The sequence below is a fragment of the Trichechus manatus genome, unplaced genomic scaffold (assembly GCF_000243295.1).
Source record: "Trichechus manatus latirostris isolate Lorelei unplaced genomic scaffold, TriManLat1.0 scaffold00027, whole genome shotgun sequence".
Taxonomy (NCBI): domain Eukaryota; kingdom Metazoa; phylum Chordata; class Mammalia; order Sirenia; family Trichechidae; genus Trichechus; species Trichechus manatus.
This window is the reverse complement of record NW_004443963.1, coordinates 7947043-7969323: the sequence shown is the minus strand read 5'-3', so window position 1 is coordinate 7969323 and position 22281 is coordinate 7947043. Positions and strand designations below refer to the sequence as shown.

Below are 22281 nucleotides of genomic sequence, written 5' to 3'. Positions count from 1 at the left end.
AAGGACATCCTGCTTGGTAAAGTAGAGGGTCAGTGAAAACGAGGAAGGCCCTCAACGAGACGGACTGACACAGTGGCTGCAACAATGGGCTCAAGCATAACAATGATTATGAGGATGGCGCAGGACCAGGCAGTGTTTCGCTCTGTTGTGTGCAGGGTCGATATGGCACCTAACAACAACACAATCCCCCTTAACAGGCGATGGCCTTGCTGAGTCATATGAGCATCGGACTCTTTTCTAGGACTCTCAGAGGTGACCACAGCATCCAACGAAGGCCTATGTTTGAAGTACAAATTAATCATCCTGACAATGGAGCCTACAAGCTCTCCCTTGGTTTTTCCTGCCCAGATACCTGACAGTCTCCTGGTTTCTAGTCTTGCTAAGGATCAAGTGTTTTAGCTTTTCCTTCAATTCTGTGAACCACCTCCAACCTTCCATTCACTTCCTGTTATGCTAACTCAGCCAGAGTTGGTTTCTGTCTCTTGCCATATAACCCAGTGGACCTGGACTTGGATTTGGGAGATCTTGCTTCCAGTACTAGCTCCACAACTTATTAGTGGTGTGACTCTGACTTTGGGCAGGTCACTGCTCAGCATTAGTTTGCTCTCCTTTAAAATGTTCCATAAATATTTTCTAAATGCCTTATGTGTGAGGCACAATCATAATGTAGTTTGGTTTATTTTTGAAAAAGATATTTAGGTCCTACAGGACTGTTGAAAGAATCACATGAAATGAAGTTCATAAAAATATTTTCTCAGATAATAAGATATTATTATGTAAATAAATAAACTCTTTTCTGACTGGGTATCTTAAAAATTACTTATGGTCTGGTCCCCCAGGGGTAATCTGTTACTCTTTCCATAGGTAATTTCTAATGTGGTTACCTTGTTGATGCTTGGTACACACACCCAAACATTGCCTAAGGCTTTCTGGGTGTATTTTAAATAAGTCGATTATATCAAATCTTTCCTTAGGCAAAAGAAAATCTTTCCCTGGAGTCAAATCAGAAATCACAAGTACTCCTCTACATTAATCTCCCAAGAATTATTTCATAAAAATCATACACACACAAAAATCCAACAATACTTCTTCTGTGTGAGTCTGTGAGGCTCTTATTTTGACATGGGGGTGCAGTGGCCGACTTTTGGCAGGGTGACTCAAGGATATAATTAACTGCTAGCATACACTCCATTTCCTGGACTCTTGATTTCCCTGGGAACATATTTAGAGCTGGGCAATTGTGACACATATGCACAGCTGGATTTATTTTATTCTGAAACCTCTGGAAATATCCAAGTCAATGTGATAGCTACAAATGGATTACAAGTCACTAAACCTTGGCTGGAAGGAGAAAAATAAATAATTTGAGATGAATAAAATTGTAATTCAACCTTGTACTTAGAAATTTGCTCAAGATTCCAAGATATCTTGATTCAAGATACGGACACACGTACAAACGTGTATACACACACTTAGACATACACAGAGGCACACAAATGAAACCAATCACTAAGTCTCAGTAAGCGTTGTTCAGAACATAGTTACTATAATTCAGATTCAGTTTCTATAAAGGGTTCTACTTCCCTTAGTCCTTTTCCCTTTGCAGCTAAAACAATACAGCCCTTGAAGTCACAGAATTTTTGTTATAGGAGGATCCTTAGAAGTCATGTAGTCACAGTTCCCTCTGCAATATCCATAAATACATAGATGGCTCCAAAATTTATATCTTCAATTCCTATCATTCCCCTTCACTCAGTTTCTTTGCTCTAACTGCCTACTTGACATCTCCATGTTGATGTCAAACAAGGATCTTAAAGTTCGTACATCCTAAGATGAATACTTGATTCCAATTTATCATCCCCAAAACTGTGGTCCCCTACTCTCTCCCATCTCACTAAAAGGCACTACCGTTCATTCCCCAAGTTGCTCAGGCCCAAAATCTTAGTCATCCTCACTTCCTCTCTTTCTCTGCTTATTCGACCTGCTACAAATCTTGTTAATCTGTCTTCAGAATACATCCAGAATCTGACCACTTCTCACTACTTCCACCACAATTACCTGGACAAAGCCACCATCATTTCTTGCCTGAGCAACCACAATATCACCTAATTGGCCTCCTTGCTTCCCTGTTTGTCCCATACAATCTAATCTCTACCCAGGATCCAGATTATTCCTTAAAAACAAAAATCAGATGTTGTTCCCCTGTTCAGAACTCTCCAGTGACTCCCCATCACATTCAGAATGAAATCTAAATTCCTCTCATTTACTAACAAGGCTCTCCTGCCCTGCCTGTGGCCACCTCTTCGTCTCATCTCCTACCACTGGTCCCTTGCTTCCTCTACTCCAGTCACACTTCCTTGTGTTCTTCAAACATCTCAAGCAAGTTTCTGCTTCAGGGCCTTTGTACTTACCACAGTCTCTGGCTGGAATGTGCTTGCCCCAGATCTTTGCATGCCCCTTCCCTCATTTCTTTGAGAACTCTGCTCAAACTTACTTACTAGAGAGTTCACAGTCCACTCCACTGAAGAAAGCACAGCTCCCCACACCATCCCATCACTGTCTGTCCCTTTATCCTATTGTTCCTCACAACACTTAATATATGTTTATTTGTCATGCCTACTAGAATGTCAGCTCCATGGAAACCACAACTTTATTCTGTTTTGTTCACTGCAGCACCCACAGCCTTAAACAGTATCTGGCACACAGCAGGTACTCAATAAATTTTTTTTAAATGAATGAAGACATGAATAGTGCATATTATAGTTCCTGGCACATAGTAAGCCACTGTAAGTTTGTGATGTCAATTTCAGAAGGTAAAACAAAATTAATAGAAAGATCAAAATTCTTTAGTGACATTACTTAAGATGTCAAAAATAAAAACTTTATATTTTAATCAATTTCAATATAAATGCAGTTATTTTGTACTTACTTGGAGTTTCTTCTAAAATTTCCTGGAATTTGGTTCTCTCATAATCCACCAACTGGCGTTGAAGGTGTGGTCTTAGACTCCTAATTGTAAAATTGACCATGTCCATTCTCATGAGGTCCAAGACATGGAATATTTGTCTAAAAATTTTAGAATTAAAATAGTTAAAGAGATGATTAAAGTAAGCTGAAATTCATTAACCATTGTATGTTATACCCAGGAAAAGACAAACATCCTTCAAAACAGTTTTGAAATTCCAATTGCCATTTGGCAAGACTACTTTTCATAGAAAATCATACCCATGCATTCCCAATGTATTCATCCACAGATCTCAAGAGTGTTTACTTTAGCAGCTATAATACAGCCAGCTGATCCATTACATCCAGTCATAAAATCGTAGAAAGACACTAAGAAGCATACACAATGCATCTTAACATGGAAACAAGAACAATTCAAGAAAGAATTTTTATTTGAAAGCCCCTGAAATTTTCCTGAACACAGAATATATGGTTTCTATTACTAAGGGAATAAAAAAAAGGAAAGAATGGGCAGTGAGGTGCAGAGGAAAAAAATACTTCATTTTAGAGTTGGGCAGCCCTGTGCTCAAATCCAGGTTTGCAAAAGACCAGCTCTGTGGCCATGCACAAATTATGCAATCTCACTGAGCCTCAGTTTCCTCATCTGTGAAAGGGCAGGACGACATCAACCTTGGAAAGATGTTGTGAAGAGTCAATGAGATAATAAACATAAAATGCAGGGACAGTGGTAACCAGTTGGTGCCCAATAAATGAGTAAGATGAACACCACAGATTTGATATCATACACAGGTAATATGATAACTTAAAGCAAGGATTCTTCATTTGATGAATCACAATCCACCAGAGCTGAGCACAATTCTAAGGATACAGTAAAGCCCATTTTATAGACAGGGAAAGTGTGACTTGGAGAGGTTATCGACTTGCCCGAAGTCACATGCAGACCAGTTTTCTTCTGCTACTTCTCTAAAACTATTATATAAACCTCTATTCTCAATTGACCATCTTCACACAAAAAGGAGAGGAAAAAAAATCCTCCCAATGGCAAAAACTGCTGCAGCCTTCTCTTTCCTCTGGGATCACAAGGATGTTACTGCCTACATGAACAGATCATATCCTCGCGATTTTAACATACACGTCACTTCTTCAGAGAAGCTGCACGAGAGATGGCTAGCTGACCACCAAAGATTCGTGGCTGGTAAAGGTGTTTCCAGACAGCAACTACATTTCCCAGTCTGCTTCAATCTGGGTGGGACCATGTGACCAGTTACAGTCAATGGAATATGTCATTTCTGGGCTGAAATGATTAAACATCCAGGTATGTGCTCCCCATGGTCTCTTTCCCATTCACCAGCTGAACGGAGAGGACACCAAAGACCTGGGCAAGGGTGTAGCCAAAGATTGAAGGGGTCTGGGTCTATAAATGTCACATGGAAGCTGTCTGAGCAAGAACTCCTGAATTGGATGGTGGCATGAGTGAGAAACAAACTGTTATTGGTTAAGTCACTGAGAATTCAGGGTTTATGTATTATAGCAGCTACCATTACCCTAACTGATAAAGAAGGCTTCCCAGATTCTTGACTAGATTAGGTCACTCTGCTGAAAGCTCTGTTAATACCCCCTACTACCCCTTTTACCAGGAGCCCTGGTGGTGCAACAGTTAAGTGCTTGGCTGATAACTAAAAGGTTGGCAGTTTGAACCTACCCAGCTCTCTGCTGGAGAAAGACCTGGCCATCTGCTCCTGTAAAGACTATAGTTCTACTCTGTCACATGAGTTAAAATCAACTTGAAGGCACCCAACAACACCCCTTCCACGGCACTCATCACAACTGTAATTAGTTGTTCAAGGTCTGTCTTCCCATTAGACTGTAAACTCCCTGGGGTCAGAGAGTCTATCTGACTTTTTAATCAATGTATCCCCAAGGCCCAGCACATGCCAACTGAACCTTGTCAGCACATTCTACTTGAAAACTCTATGTACACAGCAAATGGTTCACTTACTGCTTGCTTATTTGGTTTTGTTCTAGAGTCAAGGACTCCTTTGGGAGACCAGTATTTTTCTGCATTCCCCAACATCTACACTTCCTGTTTGAACGAACTCAAAGAAACTCTAAGAAAATGCAAGCAGTGAAGTGCTCACCTCAGCACCTCCACAATGTTGCTGGTAGCCTTCAACTCTCTGATATCATCGTCTCGCACGGGAGCACACAGCTTTCCCATCGTACTGATGACATAATTGGCCAGGCCTTGGATGTCAACAGCACTGTGCTCAGCCTGCTGTCTAATGAGGTCTGTGTCCAAAACTTCACAGATCTGGTTGCGAAGCCGGTTGCCACCAGGAGTCAGAAAAGAGAGAAGAATCTGCACAGGGAAAAGGAAAAGAAAATTAACAGCATCATCGCATGAACAAAGGTTGTCACTTGTCCCTTCAGTGTCTAGATGACTAAGCTCCTTGTCCATATTTTAGAGCTCTGTGGATACCACAGAGGTTTGCACTGACTGGATTGTAGATCAAAGGAGGAGTCCACAGAGTTTTGACTCTAAAAAGAAAGCTCTATCTCTTGAATTAAAGTGCCTCCCCATGGGAAGTTCCTAATATAGTCAGGATGAAAACAACTGGCAAGGAAGTAATATTACTGAAAGCACTATAGATAAACAGCGTAGAGAAGAAAGAGCAAGCTGTAGACCATGGCTCCAAAAGATCCTTTTAGAGAAGAGCAAAGGGAGAAATACCATGGGCTCCATTAGTATACTATATTTTACACATAAAGTGTTTATTATACATTTTGTGAGTAACCTATTCATTGAGTATTCACTGTACAATACACACAGATGTGATCAGGAGCATGGGAACATGGGTTCTGAGCCAGAGTGCCTCCATTTCCTCTCTGCCTCTTATAGCTGTGTGACCCCGGACAAGTCAGGGAACTTAGTTTCTTCATATAAAAGAATAATAAGAGTAACTACAGGGTTATTTATCCTTAATGGCAAGGATAAATGAATAACATAGTGCTTGGCATAGAACAAATATCCTGTAAAGGTTAGCTAATATTATAACGGTCACCTCATTTAATTCTTACAACTACCTGTAAATACTTTTATCCCATGTTATAGGGGAGTAAACTGAGGCTTGAAAAGGGAGAGCCTGTAACTGAACCAGGTGGATCTAATCTCAGAGTCCATTCTCTTAACCTCTACTTTATGCTCTAAGCATCTCCCTGAGCTCCTCCTCTGCACCCATCTCCCAGCCTCCGCCCTGTTCCAGGAGGTGCAGGGAAAACTCTTCCACTGGCTGAACTTGCTCAGTTTTTCACAGAGTTTCCAATACTAAAGGACATGAAAACAGCCCCTGGGGTGAGGGTGGTGGGGAATGACTTAATACTGTCGACATCAACTAACCTCTCTGATTTCTTCAAACAGTTTAATGGCATGTTCATACTCAGGCGGTTCTGCATTTAGTTCTGATTCCAAGACGTCCCAGAAGGCCTGGTGAACGATGTGCTTCACTCGCCCGGCCAAGCTACGGGAATGAAACGGATTGTTTTTTAAAATAAACGTTATGCTTCCTGATTATAAAAGAAATATGCTCACTGTAGAAATCTTAGAAAATGTAGAAAAACAGAGAATAAATTGACCATAATCCCATTATTTACCCTTTGATATAGTTCCCTTGTTCACTGCTTTAATATAGTTAAGAGTACCCGACATGTACAATAGTATATACTTTTTTCACTTGATATTCTGCCCTAATCATTTCCCCTAGATATTAAAAAGCCTTCCTTGCTAAAGCTTTCAAAAACTGAATAAGATTGTGTCCTAAGGAGACACAATAATTTACCTAGCCACTCTTCTACGCAGATCTTTAGACTGACTCAAGACTGTCGCAACTGAACCTTTAAGAGAGAGTAAAATTGCTCTTTCCTCAACAGCTGAAATTTTCTGGCACAGAATAGAACACACTGGCCACAAGGAGTCACACATTTGGATGCCTGCCAACTTCAGCTTAGCTGTCCAATTTAAAGTTAGCAAAGCCAAACTGCTGAAATAGGCGCATTCCTTGGAAAAGCTCACAATAGAATAAATAGGTGGTCACCTTGCTTCACCCCTTACATCAATGTCTCCAAATATGTGCACATTAAAATAAACATTCCTACTGAACTCCTACATCATCTTGCCACAGCTTTGAGTAAAGCACATATTCCCCTGCACTGTCATTACTTACTTTCCCCCACCGGGCTCCACATCTCTCCTGGTCAGGGGCCATAGCTCCTCCTAGGTATCTGCCGTTGTGCCTAGCACAGTGCCTGGCATACAGTGAGTGTTCAACGAATGCATGGTGAATGAATTAATGATTTGATTGTTGAAGCATACCTCTAAATTCTTTATTTTTAAAGTATAGATAGTTAAGTATAAAATAAGGCTATTAGAGAAGAAAATTAACTTTTTGAGGAGTGTAAGTTAAAATTGTTTCCATAACTGAAAATACTATATTTTACTCAGCAACTTAAAATGTTAAAACTTATTCTAGTTGCCTGAGAAGATTTGTTCAGCACACATGCCATTTCCAATGTTTGAGACTCTCTTGAGCAACTACAGAACAATTAGAAAAGCAAACACTGCTGGGATGGACCTTGGCTCTTGACTTTTCAAGCCTCATGTATTTGGTTTGAATGGAACAAGGGATGAGCTAACACAATTTCATAGCTCCCTAAAGGACTTCAGAGTTTAATTTTAAGTTTTCCTAAATGATGCAAGACATATTTTAGCTCTTTAATTTCCTGGGGAGGTTGGGGGTGAGATCAAGTCCATCATTTATAAGCATTCCTATTGGGTATCAGACACCTAACTTATCTGACCAAGTTCCTTCCTCAAAGAAAATATTTGGTAAAATATGAGAGTTAGCCATATTTAAAAAAAAGAAAGTCTTGGCCATTGTGGAAAGAAAGCTGGATAGCAACAGCTAATAATACACTACCTCATTTTTAGCAACAGTAATGTGTCCTAACTTGGCATTTTGTGTCCTTTTCTCACATTTTCTAGCCATGGCAGAAAAAGAAAGGAAGAAGAATTAATTTTTCCATGGTATAAAAGTACCATGTGCAATGCACTTTTATACCTGGGAGCACATTTCATGCATTTGAAGTGAGTATTTGGTCCCCATTTTATTCCTGGGGGCTGTGAGGCTCAGACAAGGCCTCAGCAGAGCCACGACTCAGTTCCCAGGGTGTGCCTGATTCTAAAAACCTTTACTATGACCTATACTAGCAACTTTTGAATTTACAGTACAGATGTCTCAAAATTGTCTTTTTCTGTATTTCATAAAACATACTAATTTTAACTTCAAGAATTCATTTTTATTAGTCAGTCAATAAATGTTTATTGAACATCCAATGTGTGCTAGGCCCTGTTTTAGGCACTGGGGGTAATGCAGTGAAAAGAAAGTCTCTGCCCTCAAGAAGTTTATATGTTAGCAGAGATAGAAAGACAAAAACAAACAAACAAACAAACAAAAAACCTTAAAAAGAAATAAGACAATTTCAGGGCTAAGAGGAAGACCAAGTAAGGCAATATGTTACTGATGGAGAGGGTGCTGATGTAGTTGGGTGGCTGAAGAAAGCCTCTCTAAGGTTTTGAGTTGAGACTTGAATGGAGAGAAGAAAGCAGCCACGTGAAGACCTAGGGGAAGAACATTCAAAGAAAAGAGAAGAAGGGCAAAGTCCCTGAGGCAGGATCTAGCTTGGTGCACTCCAACATCAGCAAGGAAGCCAGTGTGGCTGAAGCATAGCAAGTAGGAGGGAAAGAAGTAAGAGGCAGGGATAGGGAGTAGGGCCTTGCAGGCCATAACGAAGAGTCTGGATTTTTATTTTAATTGTAACAGAGAACGATTGAATGATTTCAAACAAAGAAATAATCTGATCCAATTTGGAAAGATCATTCTGGCTACCGTGTGAAAGTGGAGGATGGATCATGGGGAGATAAGAATGGAGACCGGTTAGGACTGAAACAGTCTAGGTCAGAGATGGTGGTGGTCTAGTCCAGGGGTGAGCAATTGAGCTGGTGTGAAGGACTGGAGTTTGGTGAAATGCAGTTACCATCAAAAACCAAACAGATACACTTACTTTAGTTAGTAATCTTAAAAAATATTAATGACGATTATGAACAACATCCCTAGCAGGACAGGATTATAATTCACATTTTAAAAGAAAGAAAATTATTATGTGTACTTACTTTCCTGATTTAAAACAAACAAAAATGTTCTAAAAGGGATCAAATATTGTAGTTTGTCTTAATTCATAGAGAGAACACCTCAGGATTTATAAACGGCACTGTGAGACTAAAGATTCCATGCCATTATTCATGAGCTGACTTTGCCCCTACCAAAGATTTATCTGTAGTAATAGCCTCAAGCCTTTGCTTTTCTTTGTTCCAGGGGATTTGTGAGCCACTAAAGCTAGGAGCCCTGATGGCACAGTGGTTAAGTGTTCAGCTGCTAACCAAAAGGTCAGCAATTTGAACCCACCAGCTGCTCCGTGGGAAAAAGATGTGGCAGTCTGCTTCGGTAAAGATGTACGGAACCCTATGGGGCAGTTCTACTCTATGAGTCTGCATTGGCTTGACAGCAAAAGGTAAAGCCAGAGAGGTCAAGATACACAATAAGGATGTGGCTCTAAGGAGTGGTCCTTTGGGGGTGAGGTTAACCAGGAGGTGGCTACGCAGTAGTGACTCCTACTTCCACAGGATTCTGGATCACTCATTCTTAGCACTTTCGCAGTTCAGTTGTACTTATTCATCACAATCTGAACACCAGATTTTAATAAATCAATCTGCAAATGTTTCTTGAGGACATGCCACATGCCAGCAATATGGTAGGCAATATGGACCGAGTAGCAAATAATACATAGTTCTTCCCTTAGTGGTGCTTTTGATCAAGTGAGGAGGATAGATATTGAGCATAAAATTATAAAACATCTTACCAAAGGGGAGGGAAAGCAGACTCTAGGAGTCTTTAACAAAGGGATTTCATGTATCTAGGAGCTCTGAGTGGTGCAAATGGTTAAATGCTTGACTGCTAGCTGAAAGGTTGAGGGTTTGAACCTGCCCAGTGGTGCCTTGGGAGACAGGCCTGGTGATCTGCTTTCAAAAGGTCACAGCCTTGAAAACCCTATGAAGCAGTCCTATACTGCACACATGGCGTTGCCATGAGTTGGAATCGACTCGAGGGCAGACAACATCATCACAAGTTGGTTCAGTGAAGTCCCTGGGTGGTGCAAATGGTTAACATGCTCAGCTGCTAACCAAAAGGTTGGCGGTTCAACTTCACCCAGAGGTGCCTCAGAAGAAAGTTCTGGAAATCTACTTCTGAAAAATCAGCCACTGAAAATTCTGTGGAGCACTGTTCTACTCTGACACACATGGGGTCGTCATGAATTGGAGTCAATTTGACAACAACTGGTTTGTTTTGTTTTGTTTTCAGCGGGTTCAGTAAGGTCTGGAAAAGCTTCCTCTAGTAAGTAGCATTCAAACTGAATTCTAATGATTATGGGTAACATGTACCCTAGAAGTTTTTTTTTTTTTTAATTAAGTATAAGACCTTGTTAGAGAACTAAATAATGTTTACCCCACGTGGATATTATACAAGAACTTTGAGGAATCAGTGTGAATACGTGTGGGAGACACACACAGACATACACTGAATCTTCAGCACCGTGTTATGCACAACAGACACCTCCAGGTTACCTGTTCTCAGGGAGGGCATCTTGTTTCAATTGAAAGTTCTCATTTACAGCAATTTCGTGAGCAAGAGTCATGTTTGATAAGTTCCTTGCTGTAGCCATCACTTCATCAAATGTTACAACCCTGGGAGGACTTGTTGCTGAAAGAAAAACAAAAGCCAGTTAATGTTGTAAAAGAGAAGATGTCATCCAATGAGGCCTCCTGATGCAGACAGGGTTAAGTTCCTCAATGGACATTTTCTAAGTTTTACAAGTACAGAGAATATGTATTAAAACAGATGGATTCCCCTATTTAAGAAACACTTCAAAAATTTTAAAACCCCTTTGATAGTTTCAGTTACTATATTTGATAATAAATTCTCAAATGTTTCTGAGACAATCTTATTAATACAGGCCTATTATGTTACAGATTTTCTCTCCTTATTTTTTAAAGTTTCTAGTCATCGCCACATTTGTTACACATACTAGACAGGCAATGGATAAGATTACTTTTATTCTGTAATTCAGAATTCTCATTAATTTATGCAGACTCATTAATTTCTGCAAAATAATTGATTTTAAAAAATTATAATTTCTAAAAGTATAAGCAATATAGTATAATGCTTAGTTTCAATTTCTAGTTTTGCCAATTGGTAGTTACCACTTGACTTCACTGAGGCATAGCTTACCTCCTCCTCAAAGGGTTGGCACAGTGATTAAATGACATAATTCAAAGAAAAACACAGTAAGAATTCAATAAATGTAGATCATTAAAGTAAAATAAAATCAGAGAAACTGGATAATCTACTTTTCAGTGGCAAGTAACAAAGAATTCTAGTTATTTCCAAAGAATATTCTAAAAAATTATTCTAATAAATCATGTCTTTTTGAAATCACTGTTGGAACTCTTAGCTTCTGTTAATTAAAAATTATGACCTCAAACAACAGCACTGACTAGCAATACTTTGCTACCTAAAAAAAATAAATGAATATAAAGCAAAAAAAAAGAAAGGGAGTGATACACAGAATCAGTAAAACCCTTCTTCCGGAAGCTAAGGTACTGTTGCCAGACGCATGAACCCCATCTAAAGTCCGGAGTGAGGAAAGGCACAGGAAACCTGAAGTGGCTGCTGAAAAATTTTTTTGCCAACTTTCTGCCCCAATAAGATTCTTCTTACAAATGTTTGTGCCCTTGGTCCAATATCCAATTACATCCAAAGGAATTCCCAGAAACACTTTATGCAGCAAGATGTTCATAAAGTAGTATTTACAATGCAAAAAAATTGGAAACTAGTTAAATGCTCCGTGATAAATCAATGGTTAAGTAAATTTATGGTCTCTTCACCTGATGAAATAGTGCTGTGCTACTACAGTAGCACTGCTGTCAAACTGGCCCCCAACTCATGGCGACTCTACGTACAACAGAAGGAAACAACTGCCCAACCATGGGCCATCGTCGTGATTGGTTATGGATCGGATCACTGTTATCTCTAGGGTTTTCACTGGTTGCTCTTTGGAAGTAGATCGCCTGGCCTTTCTTCCTAATCCGTCTTAGTCTGGAGGCTCTGCTGACCCTTGTTCAGCAAGATAGCAATACACAAGTCTCAGCTGACAGACAGGTGGCGGCTGTGTACGAGGTACACTGGCTGGGAATCGAACTGGGTCTCCCACATGGAAGGGAGACTTCTACCACTGAACGACCACTGCCTTCTGATGAAGCAGTGCATAGTCATAAAAATATCTATCAGTATATGTTTTAGTTATAATACTAAATAAAAAGAACCTAAATATATATACACATATGGATAATGGTAAAACCGCAGTAAAAACAGGATGAAGACATGAATATCGCCGGTTGCCTTTGGGTGATGTTATAGGCAGTATTTTCTTTTCTCTATGCTTACGTCTCTCCAAATCTTCTTTAATGAGATGTATAAATTGAAAATAGATACAAATGAACAAAGTTTTTTTAAGTGGGCATTTGATCATGTTAAACATTAGTTTCTTCTTTCTGCATTTGCTTTGTCAGCTTACGGTATTATATTTCTTATACAAAATGCCAATGAAAAAGCTAAAAAACAAATCGACTTTACACATCTCTAGTTTCCACACACAAAAAAGGAAAATCATGTCTCCCTTAGCCAAGGCCACTCTTTTAACTCTTTCTCACTTCCCTAGAGTAGTTACTCTTGTTGTGGGCACATTTCAGGGGTGATTTGCACAACAATTTTTGAAATCAGCAGGAAACCCTTTAGATTATTTCACTTCCTGCCCGACCCTTGAATCGGGGCAAGTTTACTTCATTGTAATCCAGAAATAACCAGAAAAGATCAACTTGAATTTATCCTTTGGGAAGGGAATAAGTAGTGACCTCAAGAAGGAGTTATTTTCTACCACTTGGGAGAGAAAATGGGTGAGGTTGGGGGGCCTGATTTATAGACAAACCGAAGTAGGTTAGAGACAGTGAGCAAAATAAAAATCAGCAGGTTATAAACTTTAGTAGCTGTATATTCCTGAGAACATATACAAAACAGCTGCAGTGCCTCTGCAGTGGTGTTCTGAAACATCTAGAAAGGAGGAGAAATTTGTGCTTTGCTGTCTGTCACTCATTTCTGAGTTTTAAAATCCAACAGCTTCTAGCAGCCCCATCACCCCAGCCCCCGCACCCCCAACGGCTTACAAGCAGGAGAGTTGGATTTGCTGGAGGAGTCACTTGTAAAGCTCTGCCTGGAGCACTCATAGTCACTGAGTGAAGCCATGCTTTCAGAAAACTGGGAAGAGTCTGAATCGCTTGGCTGGTCCTCTCCCACACACTGCTTCTCGCCATTGAAGGGCATTCTGTTTCACCTGAATGTGGACAAGGAGAGAGCACCTGCACAGACAAATGGACGCTGTGTGAACATTCTGTGGTACACCCACTGGTGACGCAGACCCCATGTCACAGCATTGGAAAAGCCTCCAGAAAAGTACCTGCTCCTTCCCCCAGGACCCCAGCCAGGCTGTCACTAGGCCTTCAAGAATGCCTTCCAGAAAAGAGATTTCCCAACCATAGGTTCACACACCCAGGGTGAACATGGAACAGCTCTTAGCAATAACAGATACTTAAAACACACATACACTCTTTCTCCTGTGTTGCTAAATCATGGGAAGGGAAGAGTTATAGAGTGTGGGGCTCTAGGGTCAGACTACCTGGGTTAGAATCTCATTCTGTCTTTTGTCATAGAACCTTGGAGAAGTCACTTAACCTCTTTGCTTCAGTCATTTACCTCATCAGGAAAACTGGGCTGAAAAACTAATGTCAGGGTTGTTCTAAGATTCCAAACAAACAAACAGAACAACCAAACCCACTGCCGTTGAGTTGATTCCAACTTATAGTGATCCTATAGGACAAGGCAGAACTGCCCCATAGGGTATCCAAGGCTGTAATCTTTGGAGTGCTAGTGGCACAGTGGTTAAGAGCTTGGCTGCTAACCAAAAGTTTGGCGGTTTGAATCCACCAGCTGCTCCTTGGAAATCCAATGGGGCAATTCTACTCTGTCCTATAGGGTTGCTAAGAGTTGGAATTGACACGACAGCAACTTCTTTTTTTTTTTTTTTTAAATCTTTACGGAAGCAGATTGCCACATCTTTCTCCCTCGGAGCTGCTGGTGAGTTGGAAATCCAACCTTAAGGTTAGCAAGGCCAGCGCTTAACCACTGCGCCACCAGGGCGCCTTTGTTTGAAAATGAAATAGGACAAATCATATCAAAGTGTTCAGCACAGCACTCAAATGTTAGCTATTATTATTGTTACTACTTTTTTTTTTTTTAATATTTTAAAAAGCACTCTCTTTGCGATCTCTGTGAGCCTCTTGGGGGAAGGCGAAGACTGATGAAAACATCTGGCTGACAAATCACCAGGTTCTTCCCCTCCATTTTCTGGGAACTGCCAGGATATGAAGAGCAAGGTCGGATGTTTGACAATTTACAAAGTACTCACCCCCAACACGATCAGCAGAACAGGCGCATAGGGGCCTGATTCACAGGTGGATGTAACAGACTCAGACGGACCAGGGGGAACCTACTGTGCCATAAAATGCAGAGCTTTTAAAGCTGCCAGAATGTGAAATCACAACTACGCATAGTGTGCCGGGAAATGCCTGCATGGTTTCTTTAATGATTTAGTTATCATTTACTGAGTGCCTACTATGTACAGGTACTGAGCTGAGCACTGGGGAAAGTAACAGTGAACAAAATAGACAGGGTCCTCTTCTCCTGGCTCTTGAATCCAGTTATCTAGAACTCTGTGTGCTGGATGTTAAAAAGCCAGTTGCCATGGAGTCAATGCCAACTCATGGTGACCCCACGTGTGTCAGAGCAGAATTGTGCTCTGTAGAGATTTCAATGGCTGATTTTTCAGAAGTAGGTTACCAGGTCTTGCTTCCAAGGTGCCTCTGGATGAATTTGAACCTCCAACCTTTTGGTTAGCAGGCAAGTGTGTTAACCATTTGCACCACCCAACAACTCTGTGCAGGATGTTAGCAGACATGAAAAGGGAAAACAAGGTAATGTTGAAGAAGCAGGAGAAAGGAAAACCTGAAACAATCAGTACTGAGAAGGGATCTAGCTTTTGTTGAAAGAGCACCATTTTTTATCCCTTGAGAGGTGACAGAGACAAGGATGGACCAGAGAGGGACTTACTAAGGGCCAAAGCCTCAAAGCCATTTGTACCTTGTCTCACCAAAACAACCCTCTTCAGTTCTGCCCCTTACAGAAATGGACCCCCTTGTCCAGCGTACCGCTTTTGCAAACAGAAAACCACTAACAGTGGAGCCTGTCTCTGAAGACTAAAGGGCTGATCCAGAGCCTAGGTGTGGAGTTTAGCTGCCACGAAGCTACCATGTGGAAACATTCACCTTTTGAGTATAGGCCACAAAATAGCCTTGAACCCTTGCATCTGTAGTAGTGAAATAACCTCCTCTATCCCATAATACTGTGTTTGGTGAAGTGAAGGGCCAACGAGGTGAGGGAAACACTCAGTGAGATGGATTGGCACAATAGCTGTAATGATGGATTAGAACTGCTGGTGATTGTGAGGATGACACAGGAATGGGCAACGTTTTGTTCTGTTGTAAGGTCGCCATGAGTTGGCGTTGACCAATTGGCTTCAGCATCCATCCGTCCATCCCTCCCTCCCTCCCATGAAAACTAGACTCTACTTGAGCTTTAACTCCAATCTGCTGGGAGGAAGGGGATAGAAGACACAAGCAAAAGGGCTTCTCTAACCATTTCACTTCCAAACCAAACCAAAACCCATTGCCAAAGAGTCGATTCTGACTCAAGGGACCCCATATGACACAGTAGAAATGCCCACAGGGTTTCCAAGGCTGCAGTCTTTATAGAAGCAGACTGCCACATCTCTCTCTTGTGGAGCGGCTGGCAAATTTGAACTGCTGACCTTTTGGTCAGCAGCGGAGCACTTAAGTACTGCACCTCCACAAAAAAAAAAAAAAAAAACAAACCCAAACCCGTTACTGTCAAGTTGATTCCGACTCATAGCGACCCTATTTAGGACAGAGTAGAACTGCACCATAGGGTTTCCAAAGAGCAGCTGGTGGATTCAAACTGCTGATCTTTTGGTTGGCACCCGAGCTCTTAACCGCAGTACCGCCAGGGCTCCTTATTTCACTTCCACCATGCCCAAAATCCTAAATGAAATGCTATCCTTCCCCTCTAGCTTTCTCTCACTCTGCCAACATTTTACTTCCCATTGATTGCATTTCTTGAAAATGCCACCTTCTCCAGGAAGCCCTTCTCTACCCTTCAGTCAGAGCTAATGGCATTCTTCTTTGTACCTCTGCAGCATATCTCTTGGATCCCCTCAAGAGCACTTAAGACTTCTGTACAGTTATTTTCCTCCCACGGTTACATCTAACTCTCCTTAATAAGGCAGAGACTGTGTCTTGTCCATTACCAGTGTCAAGTTCATGACAAGTACTCATATGATGTCAGCTGAATTGATATCCTTGAATCCCATCTGGCAGAGGTTCAACTGGAACATCTGCAAAAATTGCTATACTTACAAGTCTGGTATTGCCAAAGTCCAAGGCCTGGAGCAGAGAGTCTACCTCCTAAACCTACCTCTTTAGTTTAAAATTCAAAATTCCCTGGTCCTTGTCACATTCTTATTTGAATATCTTAAAGCTTGTTCCCATTTTAGCGTTTTTTCAGTCATTTTGCTGCAATGGTACGATGTATGCTCTGCTCTTAATTTCTCTCTACTACAACTGTCTCAAATAAGCAGGATCTCTGGCTGTTTTTCTGAGTAAAAGTGAATAAAAGATTTCATCCATGTGAATTTATGAACTACGTTAATAGTTATAACTGTTCATTTCATTTTTCTACTCCAGTTGAACAGCACACTTCATAGGTTCCTTAATTGTGTTTAACAACAGAAAATTTACAAGCTTCTGTAAAGACAGAAAATAACCCCAAGGGAATGTTCTTCTCCCTGAGTTTAGAAACTCTTGTTTAATTGGTAGAAGGCCTCTACATTACAACCGGGGTTTATGCATCCAAGCAGAAGCCTTTCCTTGAAGCCCAAATGCCCGTTATTACTCTAGTTAGAAATTGCCTGTTTCCTCCTATGGGAACAACAGTAATAATAACACCTAACTCACAGGGTCGGTGTGAGATTTCATTTAATTAATATACATAGAGTGCTTGGAACACTGTCTCGTGCAGAGTAAGCACGAGACAGATGTTTGCTATTATTAGTATTATTTGGTTTTTTTTTTTTTGTGGTTGTTATCATCATCATCTCAGGCATTAAAAACTCTGGAAGGAAGAACAATTTTTTTCCCAGGGTGATAAAACCATGTTCCTCAACAGATAAACAAGGCTGGTGGTTAACCTAGGACAGAGCTCTTACACTTGCTAGAAATACAAAAGTCAAAAGTAAATGGCCCATCACTGTGTACATGGTCTTCTGCAGGGTTCCTTCACATCTGCTCTTAGCTTTCTTGGTCTCAGGTTTCCATGTAAGTCATCTGGGGACAAAGCTACTTGACTCAAAAGGCAATGAAGGTAATTAGACTGCTTTTCAAACTATTTTGGAACCTCTCTTAGAACCCTGATAATGAAAGCAGCTGTTTCTTTAAGAAAGGTAATGCTTCTCATACCGACACTTAGATACACTTAACCTTCGCCATTGTAACTCACAACGAGTAGGCCAAACAACTTTTCAGAAATACCACGTCTCATCCTACCTGGAGGATATACCCATTGGTCAAAGGTAAAGGCAGACAATAACTCCAAGCAAAGGCTCCAACACTACAGTGGGTCACTAGTCAAAGAGAATGAAGTACTGTCGTGTTCACATTTTCATTGTATTGTTCCAGCATTTTACAATAATAAATACACTATTACATCATTCCTTCAGAGGCCAATGACTGGCATGCAGCAGGCACTTAAATATTTTGTTGTTGTTGTTAAGTGCTGCCGAGTTGGTTCCGACTCATAGCCACCGTATGTACAACAGAACAAAACACTGCCCGGTCCTGTGCCATCCCCACAATTGCTGCTATGTTTGAGCCCACTGTTGCAGCCACTATGTCAGTCCATCTCATTTAGGGTCCTCTGCTTTTTCACTGACCCCCTACTTCATCAAATATGATGCCTTTCTCCAAGGACCGGTCCCTCCTGATAACATGTCCAAAGTAATTGAGATGTAGTCTTGCCATCCTTGCTTCTAAGGAGCATTCTGGCTGTAGTTCTAAGACAAATTTGTTCATTGTTCAGGCAGTCCATGGAACATTCAATACTCTTCGCCAACACCATAATTCAAAGGCATCAATTCTTCTTTGGTCTTCCTCATAGTCCAGCTTTTGCATGCATATGAGGCGACTGAAAAGAACATGGCTTGGGTTAGGCGTACCTTAGTCCTCAAAGTGACATCTTCAGTTTTTAACACTTTAAAGAGGTCTTTTGCAGGAGATTTGTCCAATGCAATATGTTGTTTTTTGATTTCTTGACTGCTGCTTCCCTGGGCGTTGATTGTGGATCCAAGTAAAATGACAACTTCTATCTTTTCTCCATTTATCGTGATGTTGCTTATTGGTCCAGTTGTGAGGATTTGTGTTTTATGTTGAGGTGTAATCCATACTGAAGGCTGCGGTCTTTGATCTTCATCAGTAAGTGCTTCAAGTCCTCTTTGCTTTCGGCAAGCAAGGTTGTGTCATCTGCATATTGCAGGTTGTTAATTAATCTTCCTCCAGTCCTGATGTTGCAGTTATAGTTTGGTTTATCGGATTATTTGCTCAGCTTCCAGATTGAATAAGCATGGTAAAAGGATACAACCCTGACACACACCTAAATACTTACTGTTGAATAAATTAATGGGTGAACGAATGAATGATGTGTAAAGATAGCAGGGCAGTATGCTTACTGACATTTCAGAGAGGAGGGGATGGGTACCTGAAGGGGTTGTCCTGTGTTTCAACACAGATGACAGGAAGATAGGTTTTTAATTTGCTAGTGGTTCCCAGCCTGTGTCTAGACTACTGACTTTACTTCCTTATTTCCTTTTTGCAGTAAACACTACCTGTAAACGATCCTGAGCTGGTTCAGGATTGCAAAGATATACAGGCAATCCCCGGGTTACAAATGTCCAACTTAGTACAACCCGTAGTTACAAACCAACCCCTGTAAAGCCTATTACATTAAAAATTCTAGTTATATACAATGGTTTGTAATAACAAATGGGTGCTACTTTGCAACACACATCAAAGTAATGTTACTACTACTGTATTAACATGTTAGAGATGTTTCAGTGTATCTGGAAGTGTTTCTTTAGTTTCTTAACGCATATAGGAAGGGACACTATATACTACGTACTAAGATAAACATTTGACTGACATTAGATATGAACCGTATCTAACTGTTCCGATTTACATACAAATTTGACTTAAAGACAGACTTAGAAATGGCACTTGTTTGTAGTCTGGGGACTGCCTGTACCATTGACAATACACATGCCACTGAAGCAGTGAGAACACTGGAGCCAGGAGGCCTGGGTTCTTGATCCTGACTCTTGATATTTATTGACTGGAGACAGAGGACTTACTCCCATTTGTAAAATGGGGATAATAATAGCATCTGCCTTGTGGAACTGCCAAGGTTAACTGAAACAGTCTATGTCGTACTTAAGTACTAGGAAGTGCTTGACAGATGTCAACTATTATTTTCTTCTTATTAAAAGAAGTTCTGAATTCCAAAAATATCAATGTCATAAAAAAAGAAAAGAAACAAATGTTGATGATATGTTTCAGATTGAAAAAAAAAAAAAAAGATTAAAGAGGCTTGACAACTGAGTGTAATTGGTGATCCTGGTCTGGATCGTCTCCTGGAGGAAAAAAAAAATGATATAAAGGCATTATGGGTCATTTGTTATAATACTACAATCCACTGTCTATATTCTGATATTAAATTTACTGAGGTTGATAAAAGCACCGTGGTTATGTGCCAAACTTCCTACCTTGGAGCAAGTGCACCTACTCTCTCCTCCTGGCATGTTTCTTTCCCTGACTGCCATGTGGTCAGCTCCTTGTTGTCCTTCAGATGTGAGATTAACTGTCACAACCTCAAAGTGACCTTCCCTGATGCCCCCACTCACTCCACCTGAATTAGCCATCTAATGTTTAGAACACTGCCTGGGACAGAGCAGGAGCTCGTTGAATATCATTAAATGAATAAATAAAACTACACTCGTATTCGTAAGACAGTGTGGATTCTCCTTGTCTTTTGCTTCACTCACTTTGCTCATATTCCCATTACATAGTCATTTAAAGCACTATAGTTGTCTGCCTATCTGTCTCCCCACTAAATTCTAAGCTGTTTGTGGGAAGGAGCTGTCTCCCGTTTCCATTTCCCAATGCCTAGCTCAATACACTTCCAAGGCATCACGGCACCAATAATCCAAACTAGCAAAGACTCACAGGTCCAGAGCTTAAAGAAAATTTTACAGCATGTCTTTCCATCCTCTAAACGCTTACTGATAGCAAATAACAACAATTAGCACTGTTACTGATTGCTTACTATGACCCAGCCCCCATGCTAAGTGCTTTAAATGTTCTACCTCCTTGAATGCTCAGGATAACCATGTTAGCTAAGGTACTATTATCACCCTCATTTTAAATATAAGAATCTGAGGTTCAGAGAGGTTAAATTACTTGTCCAAGGGTTCACAGCTGAGACAGAGGCACAACTCAAATCCAGGCAGTGGATTCCTAAAGCCCATGCTTTCCCCAGGACGGCTGGCGAAACTTTGGTGTGTGGCTCATTTTTTCCACCCCACTCTACCAAATTGATCTACCCAGCACCACGTGGAAGCTGCACATGTGGCAGCAAGCTGGCCTTACCCTGGGGGTGACTGCCCTAGTGGTATACCCTGAAGGGCATCACTGAAGTCCATTGTTCAAAATAAGTGTCAACCACCCCACTAGAGTGACTGAAATTCCGTTCTCAGGAGCCATCCTTTAGGTGCTCCAGAATCCCTGGTTAAAATCCAAATATTATGAACAGGGTTAACTGCTTACAGTTAGTATGAGTCATTAACATGTTGGAGTGAATTACTCAGATTATACAGCACGGCTGTGAGGAATGGAACTAAGCCAGTTTAAAGCTAGGTGGCAGGAAAGGGAAATTACAAGAAACATCTAGTAGGCACCATCCTTCAAGACCATACCAAGGTCAGGTGCAAGGGCAGGCAATCACATACATGTGGTGAAGGGCAACGAGTTAGAGTAGTAAAAAATAGGACTGGGGCTCTGAAGGAAAAATTTCAGAGGATGAGAAAATGTTCACCTTCTGCAAAATGCTGCTTTAGAACCAGTCCCAACTAGCAACCTTAAAAAGTTATTCACACACAGCAAAGCAAAAACCAGAGCAGAGATAGGTGCCTGCACCATTCAACTAGAGAATACTGTCTTCATCAAATTAGAACCAACAAAGAACCAGATAAAAGCCAACAAGTCAGTCATTTAAAGAAATAGATGTTCACACAACACATGGCATTACAACACCAGGGAGAAGGATTTCTAGGCACTTTTCACAATTGAAGATACTTTTCTCACCCCAGCTTGTCTGTTTTAGTACCTGTGCTTCCCCATTTGGTGCCCTTCACAGACTGGCCTTGAAGCTGCTTCTACACATGACTTGGTATTCTCAGACCTGGGCCACCCAAGTCAGGCAGCCTCCACTGGCTGCCAGGGTGCTAGAGGTAAGAGGAAAAGGCAGGCAGCGAGCCTCCTAAAGTGGGAATCACAGCAGGGTGACAGGTGGAAAAGAGAAAAGTCTCCAGCTGGGTTGGAGACCATGGACCAACGTTGGGTGTGAGGGCCCCACTGGGGACAGGGGCAACTTGTCTAGTGTTTTCATGGTTAAGGTAGCAGGACAACGATTTATGATAATTCCCAAACTTCAGTAACTTGGGTACCACTCTTCGCACCTGTTTCCACAACTCTACACTTAACCTATGCTATAATTTATCAAACACTTGTATCTTAACTAGATTTTTACATTTAAATTCATTTATATTAAAAGGAAACTTTATAACATTGTGAAATCGCTT

At 40.9% G+C, this 22281-nt stretch overlaps 2 protein-coding genes across 3 annotated transcripts in view; one reads left to right on the top strand and one right to left on the bottom strand.

The window, feature by feature from the left end:
* The window catches only part of TCP11L2 (t-complex 11 like 2), a 45250-nt gene that overhangs the window by 21998 nt on the left and 971 nt on the right, over nt 1–22281 (bottom strand). For both annotated transcript variants that reach the window (XM_004373786.2, XM_023729003.1), the window contains exons 2-6: nt 13355–13546; nt 10700–10835; nt 6362–6482; nt 5103–5323; nt 2930–3066 (exon numbers count right to left, since the gene is read on the bottom strand). In XM_004373786.2, coding sequence (XP_004373843.1) covers nt 2930–3066; nt 5103–5323; nt 6362–6482; nt 10700–10835; nt 13355–13511 — 772 coding nt within the window. In that variant the 5' untranslated portion in view covers nt 13512–13546. The remainder of the gene's footprint in view (nt 1–2929; nt 3067–5102; nt 5324–6361; nt 6483–10699; nt 10836–13354; nt 13547–22281) is intronic.
* The window catches only part of CKAP4 (cytoskeleton associated protein 4), a 67740-nt gene continuing 67484 nt past the window's right edge, over nt 22026–22281 (top strand). The window contains exon 1 of the mRNA XM_012554795.2: nt 22026–22042. Within this exon, the coding sequence (XP_012410249.1) occupies nt 22026–22042 (17 nt within the window). The remainder of the gene's footprint in view (nt 22043–22281) is intronic.